The sequence below is a fragment of the Hylobates moloch genome, unplaced genomic scaffold (genome assembly GCF_009828535.3).
Source record: "Hylobates moloch isolate HMO894 unplaced genomic scaffold, HMol_V3 SCAFFOLD_11, whole genome shotgun sequence".
Taxonomy (NCBI): domain Eukaryota; kingdom Metazoa; phylum Chordata; class Mammalia; order Primates; family Hylobatidae; genus Hylobates; species Hylobates moloch.
Window position 1 is genome coordinate 47,733,487 of NW_026652286.1, and position 22,306 is coordinate 47,755,792.

At 51.4% G+C, this 22,306-nt stretch overlaps 1 protein-coding gene across 1 annotated transcript; it reads left to right on the plus strand.

The window, feature by feature from the left end:
* Nucleotides 1-986: 986 nt before the first annotated feature.
* MOGAT2 (monoacylglycerol O-acyltransferase 2) lies at nt 987-19,466 on the plus strand. Its single transcript, XM_032168096.1, has 6 exons — nt 987-1,077; nt 3,486-3,664; nt 15,608-15,812; nt 16,142-16,316; nt 16,962-17,161; nt 19,312-19,466. Exons 1-6 carry the CDS (start codon nt 987-989, stop codon nt 19,464-19,466), a joined length of 1,005 nt encoding a protein of 334 aa, XP_032023987.1.
* Nucleotides 19,467-22,306: the final 2,840 nt, after the last annotated feature.

The following is a 22,306-nucleotide window of genomic DNA, read 5'->3' on the forward strand; positions in this document are numbered from 1 at the left end:
TGAGCAACTGGGTAAATGGCATTACCCTTTACTGAGATGGGAAAGAGCAGAGGAGGAGTCAGCGGGGCAGGAGGGAAGTGGGGGAGGGAATCAAGCTCAGCTTTAGACATGCTACGATGGAGATGCCTATCAGGCGTCCGAGTGAAGATGTCAAGGAGCCACGTAGAGATTCAAGTTTAGAGCCCCAGGGAGCAGAGCTGCAGATGCAGATTTGGAAGTCTTTGCTGTGTAAATAGAATGCAAGGTGTGAGCCTGGATGAGATCTCAGAGAGCAGGAACTGGAGAGAAAAGAGAAGTCCCGGGGATGGAGTGGAGGAGGGGGACTCGAACAGCTGGCCTGGTGAAAGACAAGAGGCACAAAGGGAGCAGCCAGAGAGCTAGGAAGAAAACTGGGAGAGCATAGTGTCCAAAGGCCAAGTGGTTTCAAAGAAACGGGAATGATCAACTGTATCTAATGCTGCCAATAGGTCAGGATGAGATCTGAGAATTGATTACTGGATTTAACAACATGGAGGTCACCAGGGAACTTGCCAAGGGCAGTTTTGTGGAAGGGTGATACCTGAAGGGTGGACCACCAATAGTCGTCCTATCCATTGACCTTGGGGCCAGGTCATCAAATAGGTGGGAAGGAGGCGAGATTGCATATGCTTGGGGCTTCACCTGCCTAGTTATAGGAAGGACAAGATTTAAGCAATCAGGGAAAGGTAGCCATGCAGATAAGGCGTTGCCTGAGAAGGTTGATAAAGGCTAAACAACCCCTTCTCTTCCTCCTTCCTTAGCCAGGCTCCAGCAAGTAGATTCAAAGGTTTCTTGTAGGATAGAAGTTCCTGCCTCAGCAGGGGCAAGGAGACCTTGGGGCTGGGCTGGGCTGGGTGTGGCACTCTCCCTGCCAGCTTCTACCACCTGGGGCAGGAACAAAAACCTGTGGGTGCCTCAGACCACAGCAGAGCTCACAGAACCTGCGGGAGCCAGGCTGACCCGCCAGCATGGTAGAGTTCGCGCCCTTGTTTGTGCCGTGGGAGCGCAGGCTGCAGACACTTGCTGTCCTACAGTTTGTCTTCTCCTTCTTGGCACTGGGTAAGTTGGGCTGCACTGTGGGACGGGAGACCACCGCACTCAGGTGGGGCAGAGCAGCCACACCAGGTGCACACAGCACATTGATGGTGGGAAGACATTTATCCTAAAGGGGGCTTTGTTGTGCTCAGAGCCCCTGCCCAGAGAGAACTCCTGGGCCTGCCCAGAGGCTTCTTGGGGGTGGAATGGGGTAGAAGTCACCGTCCACTGCTCTGGGCAGGTTACTTACTCTTCCTGGATTGCACTGTGGGTTCTCCTTTGGCACTTGGATGGAGACCAATCTGCAGGCTGCCAGGTGGTGTGGGAAAGCCTCTGGGCGATGATGGCAGAGTTCTGGGCTCTGCAGCCTGCTCAGAGAGGAGGGATTTCCTTCTGTGCACTCAGGGAGGAGGAAACTGTGGCTGGTAGTAGGGTAAGTGAGAGAAACAGGGAAAGAACAGGAGGGCGGGGAGAAGGTGCAGGCTGAGAGTGGACTGTGGAGTGGGCATGCTGGGTACCAGGAAACCCGGAGTCAGACTCAGCTGGGCAACTGACCAGTTGCGTGACTTTAGCCAGCCCATGCCTGACCTCTCCAAGCCTCGACTTCACCATATGCAGAATGGAGACAACAATGCTGGCCTTGCAGGGCTATTGTGAAGGAAATGAAGAAATGTGCTGACCTCTGCTCGGCACAGACCTGGCCTGGACCCTGGGCTGGGCTCACACTGGAGGGCATGAGCATGGCCCCTTACCCACCCCACCACTGATCTGTGGCCAGAGAGATCGCCCTTGCCCAAACAACAGCTCTGCCGAAGGCAATATTTTCTAGGAGGGCCTGGATCTGTGGCTTGGGAAGGGAGAATGACTGGGAATCCGTGGGATTTTTCCTTTCATCTGCTGGCACAAGACAGGGTAGGAACTGCTGCCTCCAGGGCTGAGGTTCAGCCTGTACACAGATACCACTCTCCTGGTTGTTAAAATGTTGACACACTCTGAACACATTGCTCAGTAGCCATGTCTCTCTCTCTCTGTTTCTCTCTCTCTCTGTTCCTCTCTCTCTTTCTCTCTCACGCACACACTCACACACACACACGCACACGTACTTCCTCAGAAACTCCCCCACAATTCTGTAGCTAAAAAACTCCCCCTTGGCAAAGCAGGCCCTCCAGGACCCTGCCCTAGCATCCCTTCTGGTTGACCTGCATCTCTGTTCTAAGGGTTTTTAGACATTTTACACATCGCTGTATACCCCCTTTGCACAGATGAGCCAAACAATCAAGGATTGGCCGGGCGCGGTGGCTCACGCTTGTAATCCCAGCACTTTGGGAGGCCGAGGCGGGCGGATCACGAGGTCAGGAGATCGAGACCACGGTGAAACCCCGTCTCTACTAAAAATACAAAAAAATTAGCCGGGCGTGGTGGCGGGCGCCTGTAGTCCCAGCTACTCGGAGAGGCTGAGGCAGGAGAATGGCGTGAACCCAGGAGACAGAGCTTGCAGTGAGCCGAGATTGCGCCACTGCACTCCAGCCTGGGCGACAGAGCGAGACTCCGTCTCAAAAAAAAAAAATAAAATAAAAAAATAAAAAATAAAATAAAATAAAATAAAAAAAACAATCAAGGATTTGCCTCCGGTAAGGGCTGAGAAACCAGGAGTCAGAGGGGAATTCCACACAAGGCCCGGTCTTAGTCCTGATGCGCCCCTGATTACGGGGCAGCCAGGGGCTGGCCTCTTCCTCCCTCCCTCCTTCTTTCAACAACAAATGTCACTGGTCACTGAAGACAAAGGAATCAGAGCTCAGCAGGGTTTGGGAACACTGCGTAGTTCAGAGTGTCCACAGACAAGAGGCAGGAGCGGGAGGGAGAGGGCCAGCTCTGGGGCTCCTGGAGGCCAGGCTGAGCTGCTTGGACTGTCCCCGAAGTTATGGGGAAGTCATGAAGGGCTTGAATAGTGGGAGGCACCAGGCTGGATTTATCTCTGGGAAAATGGGGCAGAGGATGAACAGAAAGAGAGCAGGAAAGGGTCTCCCTTTGCTCTGAGATCCCAAAAGATGGAAACTAGAACAGTTTATCCAACCAGTTGTCCCCATTGATTGAGCACTTGGTGAGTACAAACAACTCTCCTGGGGAGAAGGGTGGACAGGCAGGGGATGGAGTGAATCAGGCAGCCTCGTGCAGTGGGAGAAAGTGAGCTTTGGAATTAGGCCTACCTAGGCTCAACGCATGCCCCTAGTGACACTGGGCTGGCCGCAGTCCCTCTCGGGGCCTTTGTCTCCTCCTTGAATGCCCTGGAAGCTGCTGTCTTCCTCCTGGGGCCGAGGATTGGACAGGACAGTGCTGCTAGTGCCGGGCCTATGGGCAGAGTTCAGTCTGAGCAATCTCACCTGCCTTCCTCTCAGACCCTTGTCCCTGACAGCTCCTTCTTCCCTCCCCAGCCGAGATCTGCACTGTGGGCTTCATAGTCCTCCTGTTTACAAGATTCTGGCTCCTCGCTGTCCTGTATGCAGCCTGGTGGTACCTGGACCGAGATAAGCCACGGCAGGGGGGCCGGCACGTCCAGGCCATCAGGTGTTGGACTATATGGAAGTACATGAAGGACTATTTCCCCATCTCGGTGAGTATTGAGGCTAGTTGGGGTAGCGGAGGGAGTTGGCTGGGGTGTGGTCAGGGCCAGAGTGCCCATATCTCCACGGGAGAATATGGCCCTGCATGCATTGAGGAGGGTACTGGGCTGGGAGGCAGGAGCTAGGGCTTCTGCTACTATGTGACCTGGAGAAGAGTCCAGCTTCTCTCCGATCCTGGTTTCGCATCTGCAGGGATGCGGGGCCAATATGTGGATTGATGAATGTCCAGCGTTTGAAGGAGTTCTGTGGGGTATATGGTGTGAGGCATGCCTATGTATCTTAAAGGCACAAACCCATCAGCAGCCCAGGCTTGGGAGTGAAGGTGATAAACTTACAGGTTCTAAGGACCATCTAGCCTCACACTTAACATTCACCAGAAGAGGAGGCTGACACCCAGAGAAGGAGGAAATGTCACCAAGGTCACACAGCAAGTTCTTTTACAGATTTCCAAGTGTGTACACTGACTGTGGGCAAAGGAACAGGGGAGAGAGCCCTGAATTTTTCTCAGATCCTACCCTGCTCCTAACTCTGGCATGTGGTATATCTTTGGGCAAAGCTTTGTCCTGTTCTGAGGCTCAGTCTCCCCATGTATCTAGTAAGTAGACTGATTCCTCCTCCTCTGCATGCCTTCAAATCTCTGGCTTTCCGACTCCTGTTACCTTGTGGTCATTGTGGACGCCAGGCCCTGGACTTGAAGGTGTGTCCAGAGCAGAGCAGATCCATGGATTTGAGTGAGCAGATCTTTCGGCTCCTTCAACGGAATCCCGGGCAATTTGAAGCCTTGATCTACGCAGCCAGGCAGTGATGGTTTATTGGCCAGATTGGATAGGATGGGGAAGGCAGTGGGGATGCAGAGAAGGGACAGGCAGGGGCAGTTGGCCCTCCTCTGGAAGCAGGAGAGAAGAAAGGGGTAAGATATGGCCCGTGGAGATAGGCAGACTAGATTCTGATCCCAAGTCTGCCCCATACCATACCAGCTGTATGATCATAGGTAAGTTGGTCTCTCTGAGCCTCAGTTTCCTCATATGTAAAATGGGGATAATGCCACATGCCTCACTGGGTTGTGTAGATTCAATGAGACAAAGCAAGTAAAGCACTTTATAGGTTTTCTTTTCTTTTTTTTTTTTGAGATGGAGTCTTGCTCTGTTACCCAGGCTGGAGTGTAATGGCGCGATCTCAGCTCATTGCAACCTCCGCCTCCCAGGTTCAAGCAATTCTCCTACCTCAGCCTCCCGTGTAGCTGGGACTACAGGTGCCGGCCACCATGCCTGGCTAATTTTTGTATTTTTAGTAGAGATGGGGTTTCACCATCTTGGTCAGGCTGGTCTCGAACTCCCAACCTTAGGTGATCTGCCCACCTCAGCCTCCCAAAGTGCTAGGATTACAGGCGTGAGCCACTGCCCCCAGCTAGCATTTTGTAGCATTTCAGTAAACAGGTAGCTAGTATTATTTTACCCTGGCAGTGGGACTCTGAGGAAGTGTGTTAGTGACCTCGAGTCTGGGGAGGACTCTGAGAGCCCGAGCCCTGCTGCTCTGACCTCCACACCTACGTAACTTCTCCCACCCCGCCTGGGAACCCTACCTCTTCCTGTCCCATCAGAAACAAGGTCTCCAGCTTGCAGAGGGGGAGGGGTAGAGGAAACAAGCCCACGAAAGTTAAGCAACTTGTCTGAATTATGGGAACGCAGGGTGGCTGGGGTTCCTGCCTTGCTCCCTTCTGAGAGTCCAGGGGCCCAAGAAGGACTAGCAAAGGCTGAGCCACAACTGGAATGCAGGAGCCTCCAGCACCGCAGTGAGCAGGGCCTCCAGGGCAAAGGGCAACGGGGGTGCTGGGCAGAGAGCGGGCAGCGGCTGGCAGAGACTGCCGTGCTCACGAAGGGTGGTAGATGTGGTAAGGCAGAACATGGTCTAGCCTGGGGGGCTCAGGATGGGGGCCCTCCCCTGCCCCTCATATGTGTTTCCTGCAGGGCCCCCTCCTGGGTCTTGTCAGCAAAGAAACTTAGGGCTTGCTGAGTTCTGGGAGCAATCATGGACGTGTCAGAGGCGGAGTCCTCACCCCCACCCCAGGACCTCTGCACTTTGAGATTCACCTCCCTTTCCTGCCTCTCCTCTGTCTAGCCTGGGCTTCCTCTTCTGTGCCAGGAAGGTCAGAGTTTCCCTGGGAAAGTGTGCTGTGGCCAGCCTGGGGACGTGTGTGTGACATCAGGGACCAAGCCAAAGAAAACCTGAAGCAGGCTCTGGCCTCCAGGAGAGCTTCAGAGGTTCTGGCTCTGGTCTCACTTCCCACTCTTGAGCTGAATCCCAAGCTCACTGGGGGGAAAAAAGCAGCCTGAAAAGGCAAACACACAAGCATAGGCCCAGACACTTGCCGCAGGGTGAGTTTTGAGCCACAGCCTGACATTCAGCATGGCTAAAGCAGAAGGCAGGCCTGCAGAGCACGCTGGGGAGGCCCTCAGGTCAGAGGGTGGAGGCCCCTGAAGGCCATTCTGCAGGACTGGGACTGCTCACCTGAAAGTTCTCCCGGGGTGTCTTCAGCCAGCCCAACGGCCTCAAAGGACAGCATCGGGCCCTTTTTGCACCTGGAGCATTTCCAGTCGCAGGTCTGGCAGAAATGCTGAGGCAGCTCTGCGCCTACCCTATCAACATCCGTCCTTCCTGCTCCTTCAGCAGCCAGATGGCTCGTGAGGAGGATATCTCAACCTTAGTACTGTTGACACTGGTGGGACACAGGCCTCGATTTGCAGAAATTCTATGTGCATCTTTTTGTTTGTTTGTTTTGCTTTTGTTTTTTTCGAGATGGGGTTTCACTTTTGTTGCCCAGTCTGGAATGCAGTGGCGTGATCTCAGCTCACTGCAACCTCCACCTCCCAGGTTCAAGCGATTCTCCTGCCTCAGCCTCCTGAGTAGCTGGGATTACAGGCACCTGCCACCTCTCTCAGTTGATTTGTATTTTTTTTAGTAGAGACGGGATTTCACCATGTTGGCCAGGCTGGTCTCGAACTCCTGACCGCCTGTCTTGGCCTCCCAAAGTGCTGGAATTACAGGTGTCAGACACTGCACCCGGCCCTGTGCACTGTTTTTTTTTTTTTCCCCGAGGATCATTGCTCACCGCAGGCCCTTTGCAGCACCATCTGCCAAGGGTGACAATGCCACTGAGTGGCCAGCAGAGGGCGAGATGATGTTCATTTTGACTATGTCCTAAGCTGGGCCTGTGGGGTGGAGCTGTGGCCTGCAGACTCTCTTTCCATAGACCCTCCCACCCTCCCATACACCTTTATTGCTCAGGCCCTGCAGGGATCATGGGGTGAGCAGAAAGTAGGGAGCCCCAGCTCTGCTGAGCTCCCCCAACATTCACAAACCTCCATGCTCCTCTGCCATATACATGTGGCCGTCCAGTGATTTTAAAGTTCTTTTTTTTTACCACCCCGGCTATTTTTTTATTTTTTAGTCAGGTTTCGCCGTGGTCGATTTCTGACCTGGATCCGCCCGCCTCGGCCCTCCCAAGTCTGGTTCCGGCCTGATTTTAAAGTTCTTACTGTGCTTTTATGAACTAGCGCCTGGTGATGGAATTTCAAGAAAAATTCAGAAACCTTTCCTGGGCCTCGGAACTTTCTAAAGTCACCCGGTCAGTTTCCCAAAGAGCTAGTGGTGGAGCGTCAGGCAATGTTTTTTGTAGGAGGAGCTGTTCCCACCTGATACTGAAGACCCACCCAGGCGCTGAAGATTTTGTCATGCGGAGCAAACACTGTCTCCACGGGCCAAGGCCTTAGGCACCAAGGGCTATGGCCAGGGCTGTGACCAGCTGTCAGGAAATGCTGCCTGCACCATGCCTGTCAGTCAGAGCCAGGTTTGGGGCAGCGTGCAGGCCACCTCCCTGACCCCACCCACACACACCTGTGACAAAGCCTCAGGTCTTCTGCAGCCTGCCAGGTGTCTCTAGGGCCTTAGTGCCTGACCTCCTACCCACCACCTCTCAGTACACTGGGTTCTCTTAACCCAAGTCACTGGGACTCAGGTGGCCAGCTTTCACCCAGGACAGAAACCCCAGTTTACACAATCTAGGATGCGTGCTTCCTCCTGAGATGGCCTCCTTGGTTATAGGAAGGCCCTGCCTGGGAGGTCTTCTTGTATGGAGCTGGGGTCCATCTCCAGGACCCTCCCAGGAGTCCTACCTCTGCCATGGGCAGGGAGAACTGGCATAGAGCACAGCGGTTCCCTTAGCCCCAAGGCTGCCTTGCAGGGACCCTATTCTGGTTCACTGCACCCCGCAGCCAGGTAGCTCTCCAGGTAGCTTTGTCCACCTGGGCACCATTGACATTTGGGGCTGTATTATTCTATGTTGTGGGGGCTGTCTGTACCCCTGGCATCTACCCACTCAATGCCAGTAGCACTATCCCTCCCTATTGTGACAACCAAAAACATTTATAGACATTACCAAATGGCATCTGCTGGGTGAGGGGGAGGGGCTGGGGGCACACACTTGCCCCAGTGAAGAACCACTGCTCTAAGGCCTGGGCTCTGCCTCCTAAACTCCTCCAGCCGGACTCGTTTCTCCTCCGCCGGCCCTAAGTCCTGACCACACGTATCTCTTTATCTTGGCTCTACTTCTGCCAATGCCCCCTGCAGTCCATCCACCACACTGCAGCTGGAATAGTCCTCATAAAATGAGTGAAACACAACAGTGACGGTGACTCCCATGGCTCTTAAAGTCTATTTTTGCTGCAGCCTTCCAGTCCCTGCACCCCACCCACCCCTCACCTGCCTGTCCTCCCTTTGCCATCCGAGTTGTCTAGGCATGAGCCATGTCGCTTGCGCTGGCGCTCTTACTTGGAGTGCACCCTCTTACCCCATGAATCCCCTTTTCTTAGGACTCCTACAGGGTGGCAGAGCCTCCTGGTTACGCACACAGAGCCAGGCTCCTGGGTTCAAACCCTGGCTTTGAGTCTATACTAGCTGTATGACCTAGAACTAGTTAATGAACCTTGTGTCTCAATCTCCTCATCTGTTAAATGAGGGCAATGATATAACCCTCCCCTCACATGGTTGACGGAGGGTGAGGCAAGTTGGTGTACACAAGGTGCCTGGGGCCTGGTAGGTACTGGGAGTGTTTACCACCTCTGGCACTCTTTCCAGCTCTCAGGGCCTGGCACCTAATGTATTTCTTCAACTCTAAGATATCCTCAATGGTAAAATATGCCAGTATTTCATGCACCACTAAGAGAAAAAGTCTTCCAATTAGAATTGAAAGGTGCATCTTAATTTCAAAATGTTTAAAGTGGGCAGGGAGAGTGTGCATGTTAGAATTGAGGGGATGTGTCCGTGGGTATCGATGCTTGTCTGTGAAATGAGTGTGTGACTATGGTGGGTCGAGGAACAGCTGATAACTTATCAACAGAGAGGACTGGGGAGGCCAAAGCCCTACCCAGGGCCACAGGGAGTTACAGCCAGGGCCAAGGAGAATATCTAAGCCTTTCCATCCATCTGAGCTGGGTGGGGGGAGACAGGGAAGCACCCTAGTCCCTACACGCGCATGCACGCGCGCACACACACACACACACACACACACCTAACCGCCTGAACCTGAAAGGGGATTTTGGAATTTTGATGTGTAACCAAATCCCCTAGGAAATCTATCACAAATCAGATGCCCAAGGCCAGATCAGACCTACTGAATCAGACCCTGCATGCCCAGCATTTTTAACCTGCCAACTAATCTAAGCACATAAATAGGCCATGAACAGGCTCTCCCCACACCAGGCCCTGGAGCAGTGCAAGGCAGGTTGTTGATGCGGGAGCCGCTTTCTCCTGGGAGAAGGGAGTCAAGAGAACCCTGGACCTTCCAAGTCTGACTAGCAAGTGAAAGGTCCCAAAGACAGTCCTGAGTGGCAGGATATTTCCCTGGGTCTGGAACAAAGGCTTTCTGGCTCACTTTGCTCTCTCTCTTTCTCTCTCTGATGCTTTCTGCAGGAGGTGGCAGAACTCAGAGCCAATTGTGTGGCTTAGGGCAGGTCGCCGCAGCTCGGTTTGCTGGACTGTCATATGGTGCCTATCATACTCCAGCCAGCCTCCCTAGGGCCAGGTTGAACACTAAACAAGCTAACAGCATGGCTGCTTTGTGAACCATAAAGAATCTGGGTTCTTGAGGCTCTTCACTTGGCTCACGGCTGTGAGGGGGCACAAGATCATTTGTGGAGAAATGGGAATGGACAGCAGACACGGTAGAGACACAGCAGCCCCCCGCTGTCCTCCCTCCCACTCAAGGTCCAGATGCCCTCTCCCGGAGAGCCCTATGTGGTGCTGTGATCATTTAGGCAGGGACTGAAGAGCGTCTTGGGGTTAAAAGTAGCGCCCCTGTACCCGCTGCCGAAGAATTGAAAACATTTTCATACCAAGACTTGTACACAGTGCTCAAGGCCACATTATCTGTAATGGCTCAAGGGTGAAACCACTCAAATGTCCTTGACTGATGAATGGACAACCAAAATGTAGAATATCCATAAAATGGAATAATATACAGTCACAGCAAGGAATGAAGTACGGATACACACCATAACATAGGTAACCTCCAACCATGCTAAATGAAGGAAACCAGACACAAAAGCCACATATTGTATGATTCCATTTACGTGAAATGTCTGGAACAGGCAAATCCATAGAGACAGAAAGTAAATTCGTGGTTCCAGGGGCTGGGGAGAGGGGGAGTGACTTCTAATGGCTATGAGTTTATTTTGGAGTGTTGAAAATGCTCTGGAATTAGATAGGTAACACACCCTTTTTTTTTTTTTTTAAAGACGGGATCTTGGCCAGGTGCGATGGCTCATACCTGTGATCCCAGCACTTTGGGAGGCCGAAGGGGATGGATCATTTGAGGTCAAGAGCTCAAGACCAGCCTGGCCAACATGGTGAAACCCCATCTCCATTAAAAATATAAAAATTAGCCTGGCAGTAGTGGCATGCACCTGTAATCCCAGGTACTCAGGAGGCTGAGGCAGGAGGATTGCTTGAGCCCGGGAGGCGGAGGTTGCGGTGAGCCAAGATTGTGCCACTGTACTCCCGTCTGGGTGACAGAGTAAGACCCTATCTAAGAAAGAAAAAAAGAAAGAAAGAAAGAAAGAAAGAAAGAAAGAAAGAAAGAAAGAAAGAAAGAAAGAAAGAAAGAAAGAAGGTGGGGTCTCTCTCTACAATCCAGGCTGGAGTGTAGTGGTTCAATCATAGTTCACTGCAGCCTCATTCCTGGGCTCAAGCAATCCTCCTGCCTCAGCCTCCCAAGTAGCTTGGACTACAGACATGCACCACCACAACTTTTAAAAAAATGTTTGTAGAGATGGAGTCTCACTGTGTTGCCAGGCTTCTTGGCCTCCCAAAATGCTGAGATTAGAGGTGTGAGCCACCACACCTATCCCACACCTTTTAAATATACTGAAACCCTGAATTTCATACTTAAAACAGATACATTTTATGGTATATAAATTATATCAACTAAAAGCAATAGCACCCCCAGAGCCTAGTAACCTGGCTGTGCCCTTCTCCAGGCCCCACTGCCTACTGCTCACCTAGCCGGCCAGGGCATGCACCCAGGCAGGATTTTCCCCAGACAGCCAGCTATCTTTGCTTAGTCACACTCCCCTCACCTAAGAGAACTGAGGGAGGGAGACAGACCACAGCACTTCATGAACCTCCCCTCTTCTTTGTTTACCTGCTTTGAACCCAGTAGCAACCCTGCCAGGGAGGCGTTATCAGTGTCCTGTGGGACAGAAATAATTGAGCCACGGAGGGGACAGGGGCTTGGCAATGGTCATGTGACGAGCCAGCGGCAGAACCTGGGTCTCCTGACTCAAGGTTCTTTTTCCCACTAGTGGAACCCTGGTGACGTGCCAGGATAGGATTGGGGTCAGGGAGCTTTCCTTCTGAGGCTGCACCAGCCTCATCCACCGGGCTCATTCCTTCCTTCCTTCATGCCATATCCTTTCCAGAGCAACTCTTCTGTTCCAGGCCTGCACTGGGGACACAGATGCATCAGACACATGGTCTGTAATCTTCACAGGGATGTTGTGGTAGATTTGGGTCCAGGGGACAGATGGAAGAGGTTAGCACAGAAAGATACCACACCTCAGTATCCAAGTGCCTGCACTGTGGGAGGGCCTGTGTCTAGGTCACTGAGCCAGTATTAGCACATGCATCTATGTGCATGTATCCAAGTGCATGCTCTGTGGGACCACAATAGATACGTGCACATAGATGCTCATTCTAATATTGGCTCAGTGACCTAGACACAGGCCCTTCCACTCACCAGGGTATTTCTCTATGCACAAATGCTTTTTTTTTTTTTTTTGAGACAGAATTTTTTGCTCTTGTTGCCCAGGCTGGAGTGCAATGGCGCGATCTCGGCTCACTGCAACCTCCGCCTCCCAGGTTCAAGCGATTCTCCTGTCTCAGCCTCCTGAGTAGCTGGGATTACAGGCGCCCGCCACTACAACCAGCTAATTTTTGGTATTTTTAGTAGAGGTAGGGTTTCACCATGTTGGCCAGGCTGGTCTCCAACTCCTGACCTCAGGTGATCCACCCACCTTAGCCTCCCAAAGTGCTGGAATTACAGCCACCGCCACTACGCCCAGCTAATTTTTGGTATTTTTAGTAGAGATGGGGTTTCACCATGTTGGCCAGGCTGGTCTCTAACTCCTGACCTCAGGTGATCTGCCCACCTCGGCCTCCCAAAGTGCTGGGATTACAGGCGTGAGCCACCACGCCTGGCCAACTTTTTTGAATTTTGAACAAAAGGTATTACCTACTTTAAATAAATAAGTAAACAAATTCATGTATGCATGAATGATTATGCCCTTAATAAAAAAGCATTTGTGGCCGGGCGCGGTGATGCAAGCCTATAATCCCAGCACTTTGGGAGGCCGAGGTGGGCAGATCACCTGAGGTCAGGAGTTAAAGAGCAGCCTGGCCAACATGGTGAAACCCCGTCTCTACTAAAAAAACAAAAATTAGCTGGGCATTGTGGCAGGGGCCTGTCATCCCAGCTACTCAGGAGGCTGAGGCAGGAGAATTGCTTAAACCCAGGAGGCAGAGGTTGCAGTGAGCTGAGATCACGCCATTGCACTCCAGCCTGGGCGACAGAGTGAGACTCTCTCAAAAAAAAAAAAAAAAATTCAAAAACAGACCAAAGGGTAGGTGTGAAAAGTCCTCATTCCACATCATGTCCTATCTCCCCAGTTCCTGTCCTCAGAGGCAACAATGACTACCAGTGTTTGGTGTATCCATATAAAGCAAATGTATTTTCCCTTCTCTGCACAGTTGCAACACTCTCCATGCATTGTCCCGCCCCTTGCTTTTTCAGTTAACAAGCTGCCATGGCCCTTTTTCCCTATCAGGACAGAAAAAGCTGCTGTACTTCTCTATGGTGACACAATGGTCCATTGTGTGGATGTTTCACAAATTGTCTAAATAGGCCCTGCTGATGGTCATTATAAGTGGATGACAAATTTTTGATATCACCAAAACCTGATGCTTCCGTGAATAACCTTGTTCAGGTGTCATTTTGCACAAGTGTGAGAAATTCTGTAGGCTAAATTCCTCAGCAGTGGAGTTGCTGGGCTAAAAGATCAGTTATATTTTTTGGTTTTGGTAGATATTGTCAAATTGCCTTTATGGAGGTGCAAAATTACCCTCCCACTAGCAGCGAATGAAAATTTATAAGCAAGTGTTTCCATGCATTGAGCTAGATAGGTTTTTAAAGAAACACCACCAGGCCAGGCATGGTGGCTCATGCCAATACTTTGGGAGGCTAAGGTGGGCAGATCACATGAGGCCAGGAGTTTGAGACCAGCCTGGGCAACATGGTGAAACACCCTGTCTCTACTAAAAAATACAAAAATTAGCCAAGTGTGGTGGCATGTACCTGTAATCTAAGCTGTTGGGGAGGCTGAGGCATAAGAATTGTTTGAACCTGGGAGGCGGAGGTTGCAGTGAGCTGAGATCATGCCACTGCACTCCAGCCTGGGCAACAGAGTGAGACTCTGTCTCATAAATAAATAAATAAATAAATTGCAGAACCCATGTCCAGGTCAAGGACAGGAGAATGTGGAGCTATTCAGCCTGGATGGGGCAGACAGGCTTCAGGCCCTATAGACATCTCCAGTCTGCTCTGAGGGCAGCCAGGCCTCTGCTGCTCCCCAAAGGGAGTAACAAGAACCCTCAGGGAGTCACCAGCTGCATCTTGATGACAGGAAGAATTTTTACACCGGCAAAGCTGTGCCAGAGGGGAAAGGCTGGCCTCTGACCTGAGGGAGTACACATTGCAGGGCCTGGGCAGTCCTATCAGGGAGCCTCCCGATGAGATATGCGGGATTGGGCCAGAGACCCTGGGGACCCTTGGACTCTGATGGCCGGGTCTTCCAGACACAAGGCGCTGAAAAGGGTGCCCCCCCCCCCCCAGTTCCTTACAATCACCACCCACAGCGATAGTCTTTGCAGATTTAGCTGCTTGGCACAGCCCGTCCAGTAACTGGCCAGGAGCAGCATTTGTTAACCGAGTTTGCTCCCCTTTCACCTTCACTCCACTTCACCTAGAAGCTGCTAATGACAGCAGCTGTCTCTCACACAATCTACAACGTCCGTTGGACGCTGCTACACTCTCATGCTGCAGGCCTGGCCAGACCTGTTGCTGCGATGGCTGGGGAAAGAGAGTGGCCAAGGGGCAACGAAGGCCTGGCGAGGGGAAGCAGAGAGCCACAGGGTGCCATGCATCATGCATACGGATAAACGGGGCCAGAGCTGCCCCCCCATGTCTACCCAACAGGACTCGCTCCTCAGATGGCCTACAAAGCCTCATTCCCACATCTGAAGTGCCAATTTTTTGCCCCGAGACATCCATCAGGGATTGGTTCCAGGACCCCCGCAGATACCAAAATCCACTGATGCTCATGTCCCTCATATAAAATGATGTAATATTTGCCTATAACTTATGCACATCCTCCCATATAGAGTAACCCATCTCTAGAATACCTATGACACCTAATACAATGGAAATGGTATGGAATGTTGTTTAGGGAATACTGATAATGGAAAAAAGTCTTTACATATTCACTACAGGTGCAACAATCTATTTCTTTCTGAATACTTTATATCTGAGGTTGTTTGAATCCGTAGATGTCTCATGGATATGAGGAACATTGATTTTTTTTTTTTTTTTTGAGTCTTACTCTGTTGCCCAGGCTGGAGTGCAATGGCGTGATCTCGGCCCACTGCAACCTCTGCCACCAGGGTTCAAGCAATTCTCCTGCCTCAGCCTCCCTAGTAGCTGGGATTACAGGTACCCACCACCACGCTCAGCTAATTTTTGTATTTTTAGTAGAGATGGGGTTTCACCATGTTGGCCAGGCTGGTCTCAAACTCCTGACCTCAGGTGACTCACCTGCCTTGGCCTCCCAAAGTGCTGGGATTACAGGCGTGAGCCACTGCGCCTGGCTGGAACATTGTTTTTCTTAAAATGGGGCTGTTTCAGCATGGCAGTGCCCCCAGGTGGCCTTTTGGTGTCTTCATGTTATATCCTGTCCAGGTGGTGTTGGTATAAATAATTCTAGGCACCATCATACCTGAGTTTCTCAGTAGCCCTAGGAGGTAGCAGGGACAGGTCCAAATACTCTATTGCCACTTTACAAATGAGGAGCCTGTAGGAGAGGGGAGCAGTTTGTCCCAAGCCAGCATCAAGTCTGTGGCACAGCCAGCACCGTGGTATCTCCAGGTGCTGTTACACACACACCATATCTGAATCTTCGTAAGAACCCAGGGTGGTCAGACATATGAATGAAGACCTGGAGGCTCAGAGGGGGGGCTTCCCAAGGTCACACCAGTGAGTGGCAGAGTCAGGGTTGGCACACAGGCCCCACTCTGGCCTGTGTGTGCTCAGCAGGTTGCCGTCCCTGCAGCTGGTCAAGACTGCTGAGCTGGACCCCTCTCGGAACTACATTGCGGGCTTCCACCCCCATGGAGTCCTGGCAGTCGGAGCCTTTGCCAACCTGTGCACTGAGAGCACGGGCTTCTCTTCGATCTTCCCGGGTATCCGCCCTCATCTGATGATGCTGACCTTGTGGTTCCGGGTCCCCTTCTTCAGAGATTACATCATGTCGGCAGGTGAGTCTTTCTACCCCTGAGCAGCTCAGGAAGGTAACAAATTTTCAGAAGGGTTGCCAATAGTTCTGTACTTCTTCCAAGAGCGTGTGCAGTAGGAGAAGGAGGCTAGGCCCAAAGAAGCACTTCCTACAGCACCATGCTGGGCGCTGAGTCCATCAGGGGGTTGGGAAGAGGGAGAGGACTCAGGGAGCTCCTAGCTGGAATGGGGGGCAGTGGGGGAAAACCCCAGGCCTCAGTAGGCATTGCTGGTGATCTCTTTATGGGCTACATGTACTTTCATAGCCCCTGCTCCCTCACTCCATACCTGACCCACTTTTCTCTTTCCCCAGGGTTGGTCACATCAGAAAAGGAGAGCGCTGCTCACATTCTGAACAGGAAGGGTGGTGGAAACTTGCTGGGCATCATTGTAGGGGGTGCCCAGGAGGCCCTGGATGCCAGGCCTGGATCCTTCACGCTGTTACTGCGGAACCGAAAGGGCTTCATCAGGCTCGCCCTGACACACGGGTATCAAGCCGCTGGGAAGAGCACTCTGGGTTCAGTTGGCAATTGGCAAGGATTTTATTTTGGTGGGAAGACGGCAGAGACGAATGCAGATTCTATTTTGGTAGAGGTTTTCAGTCCATTCACAATGAAGATTATATTTTGGTGTCTCATGCCCAAATACCTAGAAAAGTTTCCACAACGGAGACTCAGTGATCTAAGAAACTAGGTGGCAATGAACATATTCCACAAAGCTGGCGCTTGATCTGAGACCTATGGTATCTAGAAGAGTGATATTTGGGGTACATTTCAGAGCTGTTCTCCCTCCTTGGGGTGAAGCATCCTTGAGAAACATGAGCCAGCTGAGGTGGGAGATATTTTTCTAGGAAAAACAATGCAGATTTTTATATCTGGGAGGACTCTCTGAAGCATTCTGGTCTACCTCTCATGGTGCACCTGGGAAGTTGTGGCCCTGCAAGGGACCTGCCCAAGGTCAGAGAATGGGGCTGTGAAGATCTGGGAGATAACCCAGGCCTCCACTTCCAGCCCAGGTGGCTGACCTCTGCTCCATTTCTTGGTCACTGAGTCTCTGCAGGAAGCTAAAGGGCCTTTCAGCTTGTGCCTTCTCTGGGGCGTCCCACATGCCCTCTTTCCTCTATTTGTCTCCAGGGCACCCCTGGTGCCAATCTTCTCCTTCGGGGAGAATGACCTATTTGACCAGATTCCCAACTCTTCTGGCTCCTGGTTGCGCTGTATCCAGAATCGGTTGCAGAAGATCATGGGCATCTCCCTCCCACTCTTTCATGGCCGTGGTGTCTTCCAGTACAGCTTTGGTTTCATACCCTACCGCCGGCCCATCACCACTGTGGGTAAGTCCAGGACTAGGCTGGGAGGGAGGAGGCTACAGGGACAGGGCAGGTTGTGTGCTGCAAGGGGACATGGAAATGAGCCAGATTTATTCCTGCCCTAATGGGGCTCACATTCTAGACTGGGAACCATACACACACAAGCAGATAGAATAGAAGACAGTCTGGGATAGGAACTATAGCAGAGGTGCCAAGAGCAATAGTTGCGACCAATTGCTGAGCAGCTGCTCTGTGCCAGGCACTACACTAGCTGCCCTACATGAAGCAACTCAGCTTATCCTAACAACCTTCAAGGCAGGATTTTTTTTTTTTTTTTAAGAGTTTCACTCTTCTCGCTCAGCCTGGAGTGCAATGGCACAATCTCGGCTCACTGCAACCTCCGCCTCCTGGGTTCAAGAGATTCTCATGCCTCAGCCTCCTGAGTAGCTGGGACTACAGTCACTCGCCACAACACTCAGCTAATTTTTGTATTTTTAGTAGAGATGGGGTTTCACCATGTTGGCCAGGCTGGTCTCAAACTCCTGACCTCAAGTGATCCGCCTGCCTCAGCCTCCCAAAGTGCTGGAATTACAGGCATGAGCCACCACACCTGGCCATACCTTCAAGACAGGAGTTACTATCCCCATTTCATTGATGGTAAACTGGGGCTCGGAGAAGTTAAGTAACTTCCAAAATATCGCACTGTTTTTGAATAACAAAGTTGAGGTTTTTATTAAGATCATTCTGACTTTTTACAATGCCAGAGAAGGAGGGTTTAATTCTTTTTTTTTTTTTTTTTTTTTGAGACAGAGTCCTGTTGCCCAGATTGGAGTGCAGTGGCATGAGCTCAGCTCACTGCAACCTCCACCTCCCAAGTTCAAGCGATTCTCCTGCCTCAACCTCCAGAGTAGCTGGGATTACAGGTGCGTGCCACCACGCCTGGGTAATTTTTGTATTTTTAGTAGAGACAGAGTTTCACCATGTTGGCCAGGCTGGTCTCAAACTCCTGACCTCAAGTGATCCCCCAGGCTCAGCCTCCCAAAGTACTGGGATTACAGGCATGAGCCACCACGCCTGGCCTCCGACAGACTTTATAGAGAGAAGTCCATTCATCTCATCTCCATCCATCCACTTGCTAATTGAGCAGACTTGGTAAACCCCTACATCATGACCTCCACTGTGTTGTGTAGCAATATTTTCATGAATTTTAGTACTTCTGCTGCCTCCAAGCCATTGCCAGAAGAGAGGACAGAGGAACTGCCTTCCCAGCCAGGCAGAACCAGAGACAGGGATGAGTTAGGTCCTTCCTGATTCTTCCCGGGATGAGAGAAGCCACTGCAGGTCAGCGTGGAGGGGTAGAGGGGAAAGAAGAGCTGCCTGGGCTATGAACTCACCCCATCTTAGAAATATAGCCGCTTCCATTCATGGCATCTTGGACTCCCCAAATCATATAGCCTGAAGGTAAAGGGCACATCCCTGGGGTCTAAAACCTGACAGTGGTTCTTCCTGGCTATGTGACCTTGAACAAGTCAGGCAACCTCTCTGAGCCTCGTTGACTCATCTGTCAAATAGGAATGACGGGTTTTTATACCCATAGGATAAAAGGGAGTATTTCATGTAAAGCACCTAGTGCATTGCCTGACACATTGAAATCCAGCTGTTGGCTGCGCGTGGTGGCTCACACTTGTAATCCCAGCACTTTGGGAGGCTGAGGCGGGCAGATCACAAGGTCAGGAATTCAAGACCAGCCTGTCCAATGTTGTGAAACCCTGTCTCTACTAAAAATACAAAAATTAGCTGGGCATGGTGGCGCATGCCTGTAATCCCAGCTACTCGGAAGGCGGAGGCAGGAGAATTGCTTGAACTGGGACGCAGGAGGCGGAGGTTGCAGTGAGCTGAGATTGAGCCACTGCACTCCAGCCTGGGCTACAGAGCAAGACTCTGCCTCAAAAAAAAAAAAAAAAAAAAAAAAGAACGAAAGAAATCCAGCCGTTGTTATTATATCAGAATCTTGGAGTTGCCCTAATGTCTTAAAATTCATTCATTACCTGAGATTAGGGTTGGAAGGAATGGCAGTAAGAGCACTTTTCTGCAGGGATGAACCATGGGGGTGGGTACCTGTCCCAAGGGCCCCTTGCCTACCCTAGGCCACTGCACACCTCTATGCCTTGCAGTGGGGAAGCCCATCGAGGTACAGAAGACACTGCATCCCTCGGAGGAGGAGGTGAACCAGCTGCACCAGCGCTATATCAAAGAGCTGTGCAACCTCTTTGAGGCCCACAAACTTAAGTTCAACATCCCTGCTGACCAACACTTGGAGTTCTGCTGAGCCCAAAGGGCAGGGCCAACATTACGGAGCCCAGCAGGAGGTGCTGTGCTCTGAGAGGACTTCCTGGAGGTGTTTGTTGAACATATCTGCAGAGCCTTCCCAGACTCCTGCAAATCCAACCCATATCAGGCTGTAAGTCAAAGCAGGCAACGCAGAAGAGGAGACCAGACTCTGGCACAGCAATCTGCCCTCCTGCTGCAAGACCTCTGCAAGCCTCCTGCTCCTTGGCTTCTGTCTGCTCATCAGTGAAATGGGAGAGAGGGCTGGAGGAGAATGGTTTCTGAGGTCTCTGTTCTCTGTTGTAATGTCACTCAAACATTATCAAAGGAAATGTAGGGAAAAAAAGAGAACAGCAAGGTTTTTATTCCTCTGACCTTGAGTGACAGCACAAAAAAAGCCACCAGCTCCAGTCCCTTCTCCTATAAGACCCGTCATCTTGCACCCTGGATGTCCCAGGTCCTCCCTCTCCATGCTGGAGAGGAGGGGTGGCCAGTAAACCCCTGCACTCACCCTAGGTAGCTTCAAGCTTCTGGGTTCTCTGGGTGATGGAGCGGCAGCCAGAGGCACACAGAAGGTGGGTAGGGAGGACTGTGCTCTGTTACCGACTGGCTGTATGACTGTGGGCAGGCCTCTTTTCTCTCCTTCTGAGCCTCAGTTTTCCCACTGACTCTGAGTCTCAGCTGTGACATTACATAGGCTGAGAGCTCCATAAGGCACCTCTTACTCACCCTTTGTAACTTCAGCCCCTTACCTTGCCACAAAAAAAAAGGGGCTCCATAAATGTCAGTTCAATAAATGAGAGAATTATATTTTAGCATGCTTCTCTTTCTTTCTACCCCCAAACAAGAGGGCTGGTCAAAGTCTTACCCTTGACCCCCTAGCCTGGCCCTGGGGCCCTATCTCACCTTCCCAGAAGCTGGATGAGACTGAGTCAGAGAAGACCATGCTGATCACTTCTTCCTGATGCATCAACCCTAAGCTTACCACCTCTGGCCCCATTCTGTTGGGAAAGAAGCGGAGGTCAATTTGTTAAGACACAGGGCAGGCCAGCACAGAGAATGGAAACCAGATGTGAGATATGTGCATGTGTCTGCAGGGGTGTGGGGGGTGTGGAGGGGTAAGATGGGGACAGACACCCTGATCAGAGTTCTAGATTCCTGGATTAGGGCCGTGCATCAGTAGGAAGGGAACAGAGGGTGGGTGGGTTGGACCAGGGTTTGTGACTCTTCCTCACCCTCTAGTGGGGAAACAGACCCTTCCCTGCCGGGAGAAGATCACACCCATAACCGCAACACAGGGCACTTAGAGAAGTGTACATTTGGGTTTCAATCCTGGCTTTGGCTCTGCCCCTTTTCAGTGATCCTGGGCAAGCCACATCTCCAAACCTCGATTTTGTCATTTGAGAAATAAACACCATAGTATCCACCTTCAGTGTTGTGAACAGTTCATGAGATAACAAGATATTCCATGTCCTTTGTGACATGATGTGCAGTATGTGTGAATTAGAAGCCAGGTAACAAAGGTACCCAATGTCTCATGAAAGTGCCTCTTATTATCCTATTAGGCAGAGTGGTATAAGGGTCACAAGAGGAGCAGGAAGAAGAAGCAGTGGAGTTTAGAGAAGGGAGGGATGATTTACAGCCGAAGGGAGGACTTGGAGGAGGTGACACTTGGGCAGGACCTTGAAGGAAGGGGGAGATTTGCAAAGGAGATAAATAACGGCCCATAGTAATTACCTACCGCTGTATAATGAACCACTTCAAAACTTAATGGCTGGCCGGGCATTGTGGCTCATATCTGTAATCCCAGCACTTTGGGGGGCCAAGGTGGGTGGATCACTTGAGCCAAAGAGTTTGAGACCAGCCTGGGAAACACGGTGAAACCCCGTCTCTACAAAAAGAGAAATACATACAAAAATTAGCCCGGCGTAGCCAGGTGCGGTGGCTCATGCCTGTAATCCCAGCACTTTGGGAGGCTGAGGTGGGTGGATCACGAGGTCAGTAGATCAAGACCATCCTGGCTAACATGGTGAAACCCCGTCTCTACTAAAAATACAAAAAATTAGCCGGGCTTGGTGGCAGGCACCTGTAGTCCCAGCTACTCAGGAGGCTGAGGCGGGAGAACGGCGTGAACCCGGGAGGCGGAGCTTGCAGTGAGCCCAGATGGCGCCCCTGCGCTCCAGGCTGGGCGAGAGCGAGACTCCGTCTCAAAAAAAAAAAAAAAAAATTAGCCAGGCATGGTGGCTTGTGCCTGTAGTCCCAGATACTTAGAAGACTAAGGTGAGAGGATTGTTTGAGCCCAAGTGAGGGAGGTTGCAGTGACCTGAGATTGCACCACCGTACTCCAGCCTGGGCAACAGAATGAAACCCTGTCTCAAAAACAGCAACAACAACAACAACAACAACAACCACAACTTAATGGTTGAAGAGCGCGAGGATTTATTACTTCTCACAATTCTGTGGATTCTCTGGGTGGTTCCTCTTGGATCTTGCAGCTGCATCCAGCCAAGGGGTCAGCTGGGCCTGGGACAGCTAGGGCTGCTAGAGGGGCTGGGCCTCTCTTTGCACATGGACACTGGGCCCCTCTCTATATTGAGTGGTCTGTTAGCATTCACTGGTGGCTGATTCCAAAAGATGAGAGCCAAAGCTGCACGGACTCGAGTCCTAGGCTGCACACCTCACAAGCATCACTTCTACTGCATTCTGTTGGTCAAAGCAAGTCACAACCCAGCAGATTCATGGAATAAGGAATAGGATCCCCCTCTGGATGGGAGGAACAGCAATGTCGTATTACAAAAGGGTGTGGACACATGCAGGGATTCTTACTGCCATCTTTGCAAA